The 13,831-nt window shown below is 33.1% G+C and overlaps 2 protein-coding genes across 2 annotated transcripts; both read left to right on the forward strand.

The window, feature by feature from the left end:
• Nucleotides 1-162: 162 nt before the first annotated feature.
• On the forward strand, nucleotides 163-6,847 carry LOC124544337 (proton-coupled amino acid transporter-like protein pathetic). Its single transcript, XM_047122842.1, has 8 exons — nucleotides 163-571; nucleotides 687-837; nucleotides 1,015-1,136; nucleotides 1,323-1,407; nucleotides 2,134-2,378; nucleotides 3,968-4,180; nucleotides 6,020-6,189; nucleotides 6,496-6,847. Exons 1-8 carry the CDS (start codon nucleotides 501-503, stop codon nucleotides 6,744-6,746), a joined length of 1,308 nt encoding a protein of 435 aa, XP_046978798.1. The 5' UTR covers nucleotides 163-500; the 3' UTR covers nucleotides 6,747-6,847.
• Nucleotides 6,848-7,512: 665 nt separating this feature from the next.
• On the forward strand, nucleotides 7,513-13,597 carry LOC124544338 (proton-coupled amino acid transporter-like protein pathetic). Its single transcript, XM_047122844.1, has 8 exons — nucleotides 7,513-7,834; nucleotides 8,222-8,372; nucleotides 8,973-9,094; nucleotides 9,175-9,259; nucleotides 9,535-9,779; nucleotides 11,582-11,794; nucleotides 12,941-13,110; nucleotides 13,329-13,597. Exons 1-8 carry the CDS (start codon nucleotides 7,758-7,760, stop codon nucleotides 13,577-13,579), a joined length of 1,314 nt encoding a protein of 437 aa, XP_046978800.1. The 5' UTR covers nucleotides 7,513-7,757; the 3' UTR covers nucleotides 13,580-13,597.
• Nucleotides 13,598-13,831: the final 234 nt, after the last annotated feature.

Consider the following 13,831-nt stretch of genomic DNA (forward strand, 5'->3'; position numbering starts at 1 on the left):
GAATACAAAGGGAATACACGAGTTACATTATAGCTGATTAATAAAACACAAAAGATAACAAGTGTCATTTGCATACTTACACAGCGTTGAATTGCGAAGAGCATAACGTTAACATGACAAGGCGACATGGAGCATACAACCTGTTAAAAATAAAGTATTCTCACGTTGTCGTATTGTCTCCGGTAGTGCGTTCGGCGAAGAAAGGCTCCGCGCGCCGTGATTCGCTTATCAGTTTATCAAATAAAGACTTCGGTATTAACTTAAGGCTTACCCACAATTGCGATTATAACGATCGGCCTCGAGAGCGTGGAATGAACGTGATTTATTTTCAAGTAAATCTTTATACAATAAAGCAGAATTTACTGTTTATCGTTTCCTTGTAAAAAATCGAAGCATCCGTTTATATTAATATATATATAATTATAAACCGAAATATTGTTTGGAAATGTGTACATTAATTAGTTTCTTTCGAGTGTGAAATTTAAAAACAGTCAGCAAACATGAGCACTGAAATTAAAAAACAAGAAGAATATAATCCGTTTGAACATAGGATAGTTGAAAAACCAAGTTCGTGAGTATTATTGTCAATTGTTTATTAATGTACACCTACATCGAACGCTATAATAAATAAATAATATGAGCAATTTGTAATATGAAACCAATATTTAGAAATATATATATTTTAGAGATGTGAGGGCAACAGCTAATATAATAAAAGCTTCTTTGGGATCCGGGCTGCTTGCTGGTCCGTTAGCGTTTTCCAACTCTGGCTGGGGATTGGGGCTCGTTGGGACTCTCCTAATCGGGATAATATGCGGACACTGCGTTCATATACTCGTAAGTACGCAATCAGTTATATAAGAGAATCGATCTTTCGATATTCGAATTTCACTTTCAAGTTCTTTCATCTTTTAGAGCCATTTTATTATTGTTTTGTGAAAACTAAACATAAAATATAATGAAAAATTTAATATTTAAATAAACAGTGTTTATTGTACTTTGAATTTCGTAAAGGTCAAGACCTCCCGCGGTTGCTGTAAGATAGAACGCAAACCACTTCTTGGGTATGCAGAAACGTGCAAGTCTGCGTTTCAGAATGGCCCTAAATGTTTCCGACCCTACGCCAATGCTGCCAGGTAAGTTGTTTATTAAATACATGGCATATTGTTTTAATTTTCTCTTAATAAAGATATTTTGCTGACACCTGTGTTTTTTCATTAAATATAATAGTGGTATTCTTGTTAAACGCAAAATTGCCAAAAGGTCATATATGAAGATTTAAGTTTCCTTAATCGATGTTTGTTTTTATATTCTCGTTGCAGTATTTTTGCGGAATTCGCGTTGGTCTGCACTTACGTAGGCGTTTGCTGCATCTATACTGTTCTGATATCCGACTCCATAAAACAGGTACATTTTTTTTTATACGTTATAGGTGGGCGGACGAGCATATGGGCCACCTGATGGTAAGTGGTCACCATCACCCATAGACAATGAAGCTGTAAGAAATATTAACTATTCCTTACATCGTTAATGTGCCACCAACCTTGGGAACTAAGATGGTATGTCCCTTGTGCATGTAGTTACACTGGCTCACTCACCCTTCAAACCGAAACACAACAATACTGAGTACTGTTATTTGGCGGAAGACTAACTGATGAGTGGGTGGTACCTACTCAGACGGGCTAGCACAAAGCCCTACCACCAAGTAAAATGTGTTTATAAATGTTCAAATATTATCTAAAATAAAATCAACTATAAACATGGAAATTCTTAATTTAAATATATGGTTTTTATAATTTGAGTGTTTAAAAAACAGGATTTCGTACAAAAAAAAACTGATCTGTACGTTATCTACTGTAATTATTTTAATAATATAATATTACATCGTTATAAAATCAACACTCAGATAAAGCTTATTGTATTCCTTTGGTCCATGATCATTACGTACCGGTACACCGAGAATTGCAAAATTAATAATAAAATAAAATAAAAATTATCGTAATTCATAATGTTTATTATGAATAAACATTAACAAAAAGATTAATTCAATATATTTTTAAATTCGATTTGTAATTATTTAGTAATTAAAATACATGATTAAGGGTTATATAAAACATATTATTATTTTTCCAGCTCGTTGACAGATATGTGCCGGGTGTCAACCTCGCCGTGGAATATTATTGCTTGATTACATTAGTCCCTTTGTGCTTGCTCAGTCAAGTGAAATATCTGAAATGGTTAGCGATTTTCTCGTTACTAGCCAACTTATTCCTAATTCTTACGTATTTCATTTGCTTGTATTATATATTTGGAAGCGAGATAACCCTATCTGACAAGAGAGTGGTCGGCGACCCGTCAAGGATTCCCGCATTTATATCGTAAGTAGCAATTACACTGTCAATCAAATTAATCATTTTGATACTTTTAGAGAGAGTTTTGGACCTATGTATTTTTGAGACTTTATTTACACATCGTTACTCAAAACGCAAACTTCTGTCATTACTTGGATTACTAAACAATTATTTAATATACATAAATAATATAAACAAAAATATAAAACGAATACTCGTTTCGTACTAATAATCGCACGTTAAGTTTAAGCGTCGTACCGACAGTTTCCTTTCGCCATTTTCGAATCGGATGTCATAGAAATACTCAGAATACTCAGAATACTCAGCGTCATTACTACGTTCGTTTTTTTCCACATTTCTGACGTACATTAGTGTCTCTTACTGTGAAGCGAACTGTATTTATAGTTCAAATAATATTACTTACAAATACTTAAATAATCCTAATTGCAGCTCCATTTTAAAACTTGTAACTTCCATTTTTATATTTAATACTAATGTTGTACAGAGGTACCTATGGTTTTTTTCTAATTATAGAGAAAAACTAATAACAAATTGTTGTAAGTGCTTAAACTATAACAGATGCACAAAAACTTTATGTGAGAGAGTTAGAGGTCTTCCAAATTTATATAAAAATAATCAGCGTTTTTTCTATATTTAAAAAAAAAGTTCATAAATGCGCACATTTAAAGTTTTTCGTTTCTTTTCATAATTTATTGTTTGAAATTATTTTTATTAAATATTTATTAATTATTTTTTCGTAAAGGCTTAATTACAAATACAATGTTTTACTCTTCGAAAAAGCCAAGACATTGCACCACACAGCCTTGTATTTAATATTTACATTAAAAAAATCTTTATTTAAAAGATACTTACTTAATACTTATTTTATATTGTTTATGTTTTATTATAAATAATATATAATCCAATGTTGGAATACTTTAAAGTCAATTAAAACAATTATAAAAATAATTTATCAAATGAAACTGTTAGGACATAATATGTTAACAGCCAGAATGAAAAGTTCTGATTAAATTTGTTTTACTACACAAAAATAAGAAATCAACCGTCTTGTTTCTTCAGCAATAAAGAAATTCTTCCACTTGACCTCAATTTCAAAACTGTAACGAAGATATTAAAACATATATACCTATATATGTATAAACAATATTAAATTGATGACGTTTATTATAGAAGCAAAAACGGTATGATTAATTGTCATGGCTATCGATTTATCGATTGACCGTTATAGAAATGGATACGCTACAACGCCCTCTAGTAGTGAGTTACATCAATGTGAAAATTATAAAATCCATAATGAACAATTATGTCATTATATTACGTATAGATGTAGTCTTATAATCTCTAACTGATGTAGTTACAATTCACCTCGAGTTCGGCGGTGAAGGAAAACATCGTTAAGAAATCTGTTTGTGACTAATTTCATCCAAATTCTGTCACAAGTGTATTCCACCAACCAGCATTGGACCAGGGTGGTGGAATATGTTCCAAACCTCCTCAAAGGGAGAGGAGGCCTTAGCCCAGCAGTGGGAAATTTAAAGGCTGTTAATGTCAAAATTTTAATACAACAATACTTAGCCCTGATGTTTCTCACACAGAACAGTCATCTTCGCCATGGAGGGCATCGGGGTGGTGATGCCTGTCGAAAACGCTATGAAGAAGCCGCAGCACTTCCTCGGCTGCCCCAGCGTGCTCGTCGTGGCGATGTCCGCTATTGTCTTCTTCTACAGCACCCTCGGCGTGTTCGGATACCTGCGATATGGATCCGTGCTGCGGGGATCGATCACCTTGAACCTTCCTATAGATGATGTGTGAGTTCGTTATTTCTGTAATAAATATCAGCACAAGATTACACTTTTTTATGTTACAAGTTGGAGGACGAACACATGAGACGCCTGATAGTAAGTGGTCACCATCAGTCATAAACAACGTCGCTGTAAGAAATATTAAATATTCCTTATATTGTCAATGCGCCACCAACTTGGGAATTAAGATGTGGAGAATTGAGGAATTATGTCCCTTGTGCCTGTAGTTACACTGGCTCACTCACCCTTCAAACTGGAACACAATAGTATGAGTACTGTTGTTTGGCCGTAGAATATCTGATGAGTGGGTGGTACCTACCCAGACGGACTTGCACAAAGCCCTACCACCAAGTAAAAATTCACTTTCACGTAAATTGTAAGGGAACACTTAATGATTCTAATAGTCACGCTTTTGTTATCAATACCACAGTTCTTGTGTCTTACAGGTGATATATATAATTAGTAAATGAAAATTTGATAATCAATCGTCATTCTTACATAGAAGTTATCTCATCCGCTAATCAAAAATTAAAGGATTCCTGAGAGAGAAATCTTTTGGAATTAACGTATCATATTTTTAATATACTGACTGAGTAATATTCAAGCATTAAAATATATTAGTAGACTGAATGAGCTAAGATAGCCCAGTGGTTAGAACGCGTGGGCCTTAACCGATGATTGCAGGTTCAAACTGAGTCAAGCACCACTTAATTTTTGTTTATAATTCATCTCCAGCTCGGCGGTGAAGGAAAACATCCGAAGGAAACCTGCATGTGCCAACTTCATCGAATTTCTTTGTTTTCAACTAACCCGCATTGGAACAGCGTGGTGGAATATATTCCAAAACCTTCTTAAAGCGAGAGGTCTTAGCAGCGGGAGAATTGCAGGCTGTTAATTAAATATTCTGGTCTTATTGTATCATATCGAGGCATAATTGAATCGTTTGAACCTATTTAATTTAAAATGATTCTCTAAATACGATTTCCTTACAACTCAGTCGCGTGCATGAATGTGATCAATCAATCCGACGCGAGTGATCAATTTGAAATTAACGACCGTTCACACAATATTGTTTATAAAAATAATAATTTAAGTACATAGACTAAATGGTTTAATCTTGGTTTCAGAATCCTAATAAGCTCATTAACAATAACACTTATGTGTAATAAACAATACCGGTTCGACCAGGAAGTGATCGCTTGTTTACATTGTAAAAGTGCATTGTGAGTGTTTGGCTTGATACAAATCACTTCAGGCTAATAGAGAGATAGCAGGCTTAAAGATTCCTTAAGAACATTATCTCGACCGGCCAATAACAAAATAATACTACCAGTCTACTATCTTAAGCCAGCACTTGACAACCGAAGAAGTCAGTAGATTATATTGAAAATTACCATTTTATAATTATTATTAATATTATATTATTACAAAATAAACAGTTAGCATTTTAATCTCGGGAAGTCGATGTATGTATATCTATGTAAGATGTATAGAAGAAATTTTATGTCTTAAAAATGAAAGTACCAGCAACATATACATCTCAATCGGATAAAAATTAAGGCTTCACAGATGCCACACTTTTTATAGTACACAATTTTTATATAATTGTAAAGATAGATGCAATACCTGGCATTAATTGTATCCGTTTTGAAGGGAGAGTGCGATTGATAAAATCCCAAGATCTTATCTTGCCAGTGTCAGTGATGCATTGACGATTTGAAGTATAGTTAATATTTCTTATAGTGATGACATTTGCCTGCAAATAAAATATATCAAAAGATAAATTACATTTTCGTCTTGTTCTTACTATTGTATACTAAATGTATTGCTGTCTTTTGTTTTCAGGCCTGCGATATGTGCTAAAGTTTTTATAGCCTTATCAATTTTCTTCACGTACCCTCTGCAGTTCTACGTGGTGTTTGATATAGTTAAGAAATACACAGATGGCTATGTTAAGGACCGGTATCGCACTGTGACCGAGTTCTCGGCGAGAACTGCGGGCGTTTGTTTCTGCGGTGAGTTCGAAAAATATCTCTGACACAAGCGCTTATTTATTATTGTAGAATCAATACTAATATTATAAATGTGAAAGTAACTCTGTCTGTTTGTCGCTCTTTCACTACCGAACCGCTGAACCGAATTTGATGATATTTGTAATGAAGCAAATTTGAACTCCAAGAAAGGCATAGGCTACTTTTTGCTTGACATATCAATTCTATTCAACAATCAGCCCCCTTGAATGCGAGCGAAGCCGCGGGCTATCACTTATATTGGACAGGTTGCCGGCAGCAAATAATAATATGGAAAATACACTTTTTCAGTCGCAATTGGCGTGGCTTTGCCTCTATTAGAACAAATTATAAACATCGTCGGCGCCTGTTTCTATTCCATCCTCGGCCTGATTATCCCAGGCGTCGTAGAGACCGTGTTCAGATGGGAAAACCTGGGCAAGTATAAATGGGTGCTTTGGAAAAACATACTTATAGTGCTCTTCGGCTTGGGCAGTCTGATATCTGGCTGTACCGTCACGATTATGGACATTATAGCAATACTGCACCAAAAGACCGGCTGAGACTCTGCTGGAAGAATCTCGACATGTTTATCGTTAATTGTGTAGTGTATATTTGTTAATTTTGTATATTTTCATAAATTATTAAATTTTTATTAACAGTTCATAATTATTTTATTTAAATACAAGTAATTTTACACTGAAACCTTTAAAAAAATCCCTATGTATTTTATATATTTTTTTTTTGTATGAACGAAAAAGGATATAACAAAGAAAGGAAAATAAATTATCATAATTATTAAATAAATTTAAAATTATTAAAAAAATATTTTTTAATAAAAAAAAAAACATAAAATAAAAACCTTTAAAAAAATCCCTATATACTATATTTTATATACTATAATTAAATATCAGACATACGCTTAATATATTTGCAACTACACAAACTAGTGTATTTAGTTCAATTTATCTATACCAAGTCAATAAGATTAGATCCTAACCTTTTTAAATCTCAAGAATAGATATAATATACAATAAATGCAGTATCAATTATGGTCAGTAGGAACCCACAAGACAACTACTATCTATATTTTTTTCTGTGACTTCAATTTTTTCTGTACTGTTTTCTACAATCTATCGTAAATATACACTGGTCAGGTCTAACAAAATCAACTTGAATCGAAAATGTCGCATCGTCATAAAGTCTCTATTTGGCGAGCAATGTAATTAAAACTAACTAAGTCGTATTGTGATTTTGTTTATTACGCGTTGTAGTACTTATCTATTTCTTATCTACTAGTTAAATACTGAGATTATATTCATGAAACGTTTGCATTCAGATAAAGCTCATCACGATCAACCGGCGGTATTCTTTCTTCAGATAAAAGAACAATTGTAAATTATATTTACAATGTAACATATTTTTGGAGTGGCGTAACTAGTTTGAACTATGAAGTATTGGAGATAGTTTGGGGAACTATTGTACTAATGAATGTAAAATCGAACACTTATCGATAAAACTGGATTGTCTATAATTGCATTAAGATTGTTGATGGAAATATATGTCACACTCAAATGGAGGCCAGTACGAAGGAATCCGAAGCGCAAGAGTATAATCCCTTTGAACATCGGCAGGTTAAGAAGCCGAATTCGTAAGTACAGTTTCACCGAATTCGTTTTTAGATCATTCATATTTTAGTTTTCAAATTTATAATGATAAAAATAATAATTGGATATCCAATCTATTTAACCCGAATTTATGCTTTAAATAAGAACCTCGTGACATTCAATTCAAACAAAAAGAAATCTTATTTTTTATTACACAGGTTTAAAAAAGCTTAAACCTGTGCAAATAATACAAACCTGTGTTGTTATAACTTATATACTAGAAGGAGTTACTAGGAGGAAGAAAGTTGTCATCCTTGACAAACTCCTTCCTCCTCCTCCTCCTTTTTTCTGACTTATATTACAGTAAAACATCCTGAAATAAAAGCAATAAAAGCATTTCTAAGCAGCGCTTACTTGCAATATTGTTTCAGTTTTGCCAGATCGTTAGCTAATTTACTCAAGGCATCTCTGGGATCCGGCATCCTCGCGATACCTCTGGCGTTCAAGAACGCAGGATGGGGTGTAGGGATTGTTGGAACCGTTATAATAGCATTCGTATGTGCACACTGCGTATATATTTTTGTAAGTATATTGTATCTACATTATCGTTCTAATATTCTACTTAAATGTAGTAGACGATCGTGACTAAAATCAAACAAAACATCCATCCATTTTTAAACAAATCATCAAATTCAATTTGCTGCAATGTTAGATATATTATTATTGAAGTATATTTAAATTAATTGCACTAAAAGATTCATTAATTTATAATTTCATAATTATTTAGTAAAAGTTATACAATATCAAGTAAGCTTAGATGGCCCAGTGGTTAGGACGCGTGCATCTTAACCAATGATTGCGGGTTCAAGCCCAGGCAAGCACCACTAAATATTCATGTGCTTAAATTTGTGTTTACAATTCAGGAATTCAGTCATTGCGGTGAAGGAACATCGATACATAGATACGCACATCGTTATAAAACCTGCATATGTCTAATTTTATCGAAATTTTGCCACATTTGCTTACCACCAATCGTCATTGGAACAGCGTGGTGGAATATGTTCCAAACCTTCTCCTCAATGGTGAGGAGGCCTTAGCCTAGAAGTGAGAAAATTACAGGCTGTTACTGTACTATAAAGTAGTGTCAAGTGCTTCTTGACTGTAAAAATTTAAATTTTACAGGTCCAAGTTTCTAGGAATTGTTGTAAAGCTGTCCGGAAACCCCTTCTCAACTACGCAGAAACATGCAAAGTAGCCTTTGCTATCGGACCCAAGAAACTGAGGCCTTTGGCTTCAACCGCCGGGTAAGCTTTCGATAAGCTCCACGTGGAAACGTCGTAAACTTTTAAATTCCCTGCTAAACCTTTTATCGCTTTCTTTATAGAGCCTTCGCGGAATTTTCCTTAGTTTTCACTTATATCGGAGTGTGCTGCATATTCACAGTGTTGATAGCGGATTCAATAAAACAGGTTTGTATCAATGGTTTTTCAAGATTCTACGTGATATTACTTAAATTGACAATTATCAAATTTTTCCATATACTGCCATTTTGTTATTTTTTTAATGGTTGCGATGGAAGCATTTAATAATACACTTTTATTTAGTTCTTTTTTGATCTTTGCATAACCTTCTTTATTTCTGGTAGTGTTCAACTAAAAAAACGTTTTAAATTCAATTATATTTAGGTTTTTTTTTTTAATATTTTAAATTATTCGTATCCATTAACTATCTATGAATGTTTCAGCTGTTCGACCAATACGTACCAGGGTACATATTGTCGGTGCAGTATTACTGCCTCATACTCATAGTCCCGCTCTGTCTGATGGTGCAGATACGATATTTGAAATGGCTGGCTCCCCTCTCCTTGATGGCCAACGTCTTACTCGTAACAACATTTGGAATTTGCATCTATTATGTATTCAAAGATGAAATAACGATATCGGACAAACAAGTGGTCGGACACGCGTCTAGATTCCCGGCATTTCTATCGTAAGTACCGTCGGCAAAACACGCAATAATAAGATGATAATCACAAAAACCTTTATAAAATACTAGTTCTCACTCGCGGCTTTTGATATCCATAAAAATACCTTTTTGCCCCATGTTATTTTTATTCCGCACAATGGCCTTAAATTAAAAAAATATGATTATTTTAGGCTAAGCTTTAGGCTTTTTTAAATAAAAGATATAAAAGAAAAGCAAAAAGATATTGAGAGCGTAATGTGTTAGTTAAACAGAAATGAATATAATCTGTCTACGATATAAATCATTTAAAAAATGGTTAATTGTGCCTAATAAAATGTTTTAGTATCACCAACAAGAGATTAAGGTAGCGCTAGTGTAGTAAAAAATTATCAAAAATTGTGAAATGTAAATCTTTACGTGTACAAATGTCTACATTTCATCTATTTTACAATTGCTTTATTTATTTTTTATATATATACAATCTAATGCACACATGATATAAAGTACCCGCTGTCCATTGCGATAAAAGTGTACCATATGGACCAATACTAATAAATAATACTAAAACTTTTTTATATTAATTGGAGCTAGCTTCCCGATTATTTTAGAATATCAAGGTCAATGATTAAAAGTTCAATATTAAATCAAAGCACATACATATTAAATGATAATCTTTTCCTGACTCCTTCATTTTTAAAGAAACTTTTTAGCAAAATCCTAACTTATCTCTTTTGCTCAAAATAAACTTCAGGCGTCTTAAACTTTTTATTTGCAGTGATAATATTGGTATTAATAATAACTGGTATTGATGCTAGCACCAGAATATACAAAATATTAAAACAAAATATTCTAGCTTATGTATCATATAGATTACACATCAAAACAATATCAAAAGACCATCCGACGTTTATTTAAAGTGCCGAGCAAAAGTGTTTACTAAGCTTACCAAAGAATATTATCTAAATGCCACCAATAATTATTGTTTCTAGAGTGACTTTTTTGGAAATTGAATATCAAAATTCTTCACACTACCTGGATATTACGTTGACTTACATATTCACTAATATTTACCATATATACCATATATTATAATTCATTTGTTTATGCGAAGTATGTTTGAACCCACTGAATCGTTTTAATACAAGGCATTCCCGATTCCTCCGGTTAGCCATAATCTTATGAAACCGAAAGTTATTATCAATTTGAAATTCCCTTAGTTTTCTTCGTAAGATTATCATCGTGACGTCATTAATTAGTGGAAGCATAAATCATCCGGTTTTGAGGGGTTATATTTATGAGTTAGGTGTACAAAATTTGATATTAATTATATCCCCCAATGAATATTAGAAAATGATCGTTCCAACTCTTAATAATTATTAAGAGATTCTAATTAGAAGGCAGCTAAAATCAAACATGTTCAAAAGCGTCAATAATTCATTTTAGTTTTATTCATAAAACTATAATGAAAACAGAACAATATTTTAGCAATTGTTCACACATAAGCATATTATATAATTTGTTATATTGATATTTGTGTTGATTAGCTATATCTCAGTCTATAATAAATTGAAGTAATGTGTTTTATGGTGTAATTTTTAAAATTTGAATGTGAATACCTAGTTGCTTACGACCACGTGACGCTGCAAACGGCCGACGGCGTTAAGAGGAGACCGCAGCCTTCGATCTTTATGAGTCCCTTTGTCGCATTTATTTGAAATCCTAATTAGGTACATTTAAAAAAATTGTAAACGATTATACTTCTTGGGTTTGACTGATGAAACACACCTCACAAAAACATTAAAACTATATTGTTAAATAATTTACAGAACTGTAATATTTGCCATGGAAGGAATCGGAGTGGTAATGCCAGTGGAAAATAACATGAAAAAACCAGAACAGTTCCTCGGGTGTCGCGGTGTTCTGGTGATAGCCATGACGTTCATTATGCTGCTGTATGGGTTTCTGGGTTTGTTTGGATATTTTAGATACGGCGACAACTTGCAGGGGTCTATTACTTTGAACCTGCCCATGAACGACTGGTACGTGACTATGTCGCATTAAAAATTAATTTATTAATAATTCGCTGTTGCTCGCGGCCTTGGAGATAGAGTTTCTAAAGTTCCTTAGTTAGTGGGTGTCTACTCAATATAAAGATCCTACAACAACAACAACAACAACAACAGCCTGTAAATGCCCACTGCTGGGCTAAAGGTCTCCTCTCCCTTTGAGGAGAAGGTTTTTGGAACATATTCCACCATGCTGTTGCAATGCGGGTTGGTGGAATGCACATGTGGTTTCCTCACGATGTTTTCCTTCACCGCTGAGCACGAGATGAATTATAAAGACAAATTAAGCACATGAAACAGCGGTACTTGCCTGGGTTTGAACCCGCGATCATCGGTTGAGATGCACGCCTTCTAACCACTGGGCCATTTCGACTCATAAAGATCCTACTCACCAAATATCAAGGCCCTATATATATATATATATAGCTAACAGACTTTGTATTTATTATCTTCAAAACGGAACGTACGAATTTCAATTCGTACGTTCCGTTTTGAAGATAATTTTGAAGATAAACGAAGAACGTACGAATTGAAATGTATTTAATTTGAGGACTAGAGAAACTACTGCGTTCCGTGGCGGACATAGATCTATATTCCGAGGAGGTGGTCGCATACAGTTAAGCCACGGAACGGGACGATTTTTATAGGAGGCCACGTGAATAAGGAATAATCTAATTCTAAATAAGATTGGCCGTCTAATAATGTTATAAAAATAATCCTTCACAATTAATTATTTGGAATAGAAAGAATATATATAATAATAGCATTAGGAAAAGAAGCGAATGACCCTTTGCAGACAATGAAGTATCTACATATAACATACGCATCAACAGCTTGTTAAAGTGGTTCTCACCATGTTATGTATTACTGTGATAGTATTGATAAACACATACCTACAAATAACCTAATGTTTTTATTTTATGTTTCGTAGTTACAATCAAATAAATCAATTAAATTAAGCAGAAACAAGCTTCAAACGATCAATCCTTCCAAAACGGAGCAGAAAACGAAATGTTAATAATATTTATTGAAGTAGATTGATACAAGAAATTTTAAATAGTCATTTTATTAAATTAAATGTATATTGCAAATAAAAATGATTTTGTTGTTTATTTACAGGCCCGCAATCTGTGGAAAGATATTTATAGCCGTGTCGATATTGTTCACGTATCCTTTACACTTCTACGTCGTAATAGATATTCTCACGAAATATGCCGAACCGTATATTAAAGAAAAGTATAGAAATTTATCCCAAATTTTTGGGAGAATAGCGATTGTGTGTCTCTGCGGTAAGTTAATATCATTAGTTAAAATTACTAGCTGAACCGTTTAGGATTTTTATTTTTATTTTAATTATTTGTTTTGTTCATAATTAGGTATCTATGTGTTATTATAAAATCGAACACTCGATTATAGTCATAATCGAATAACCGAATTTATTATTATATTAATTATTTTATATACTGTATTATTGCTAATATAAAATTTAAAAAAAAAAAATTTTTAGGTGGTATTGGCATAGCTTTACCAATGTTGGAACAGATCATTAACATCGTCGGCGCTCTCTTCTACTCAATACTGGGTCTCATTATTCCTGGTGTTATAGAGACCATAAATCGATGGGAAAACCTTGGCAAATACAATTGGGTCCTGTGGAAGAATATTCTTATTGTATTATTTGGATTTTGCAGTCTCATATCTGGTCTTACATTAGCGATTCTTGATATAATTGAAAAACTTAATCAAAAAATGGAATAAAATACTTCTCTAGTTTTATTTATTCGTTTTAATAAAATCACTTTACAATTATAATTTACAATTTCTATATTAACCCATTACAACAACAAAGACAACAACAGCCTGTTAATTACCCACTACTTGGCTAAAGCCTCCTCTCCCTTTGAGGAGAAGGTTTGGAACATATTCCCCCAAGCAAGCTGTTACAATGCTGGTTAGTGGAATACACGTGTGGCAGAATTTCTATGAAAATAGACACATGCAGCTTTGATC

The sequence above is a fragment of the Vanessa cardui genome, chromosome 4, assembly GCF_905220365.1.
Source record: "Vanessa cardui chromosome 4, ilVanCard2.1, whole genome shotgun sequence".
NCBI lineage: Eukaryota > Metazoa > Arthropoda > Insecta > Lepidoptera > Nymphalidae > Vanessa > Vanessa cardui.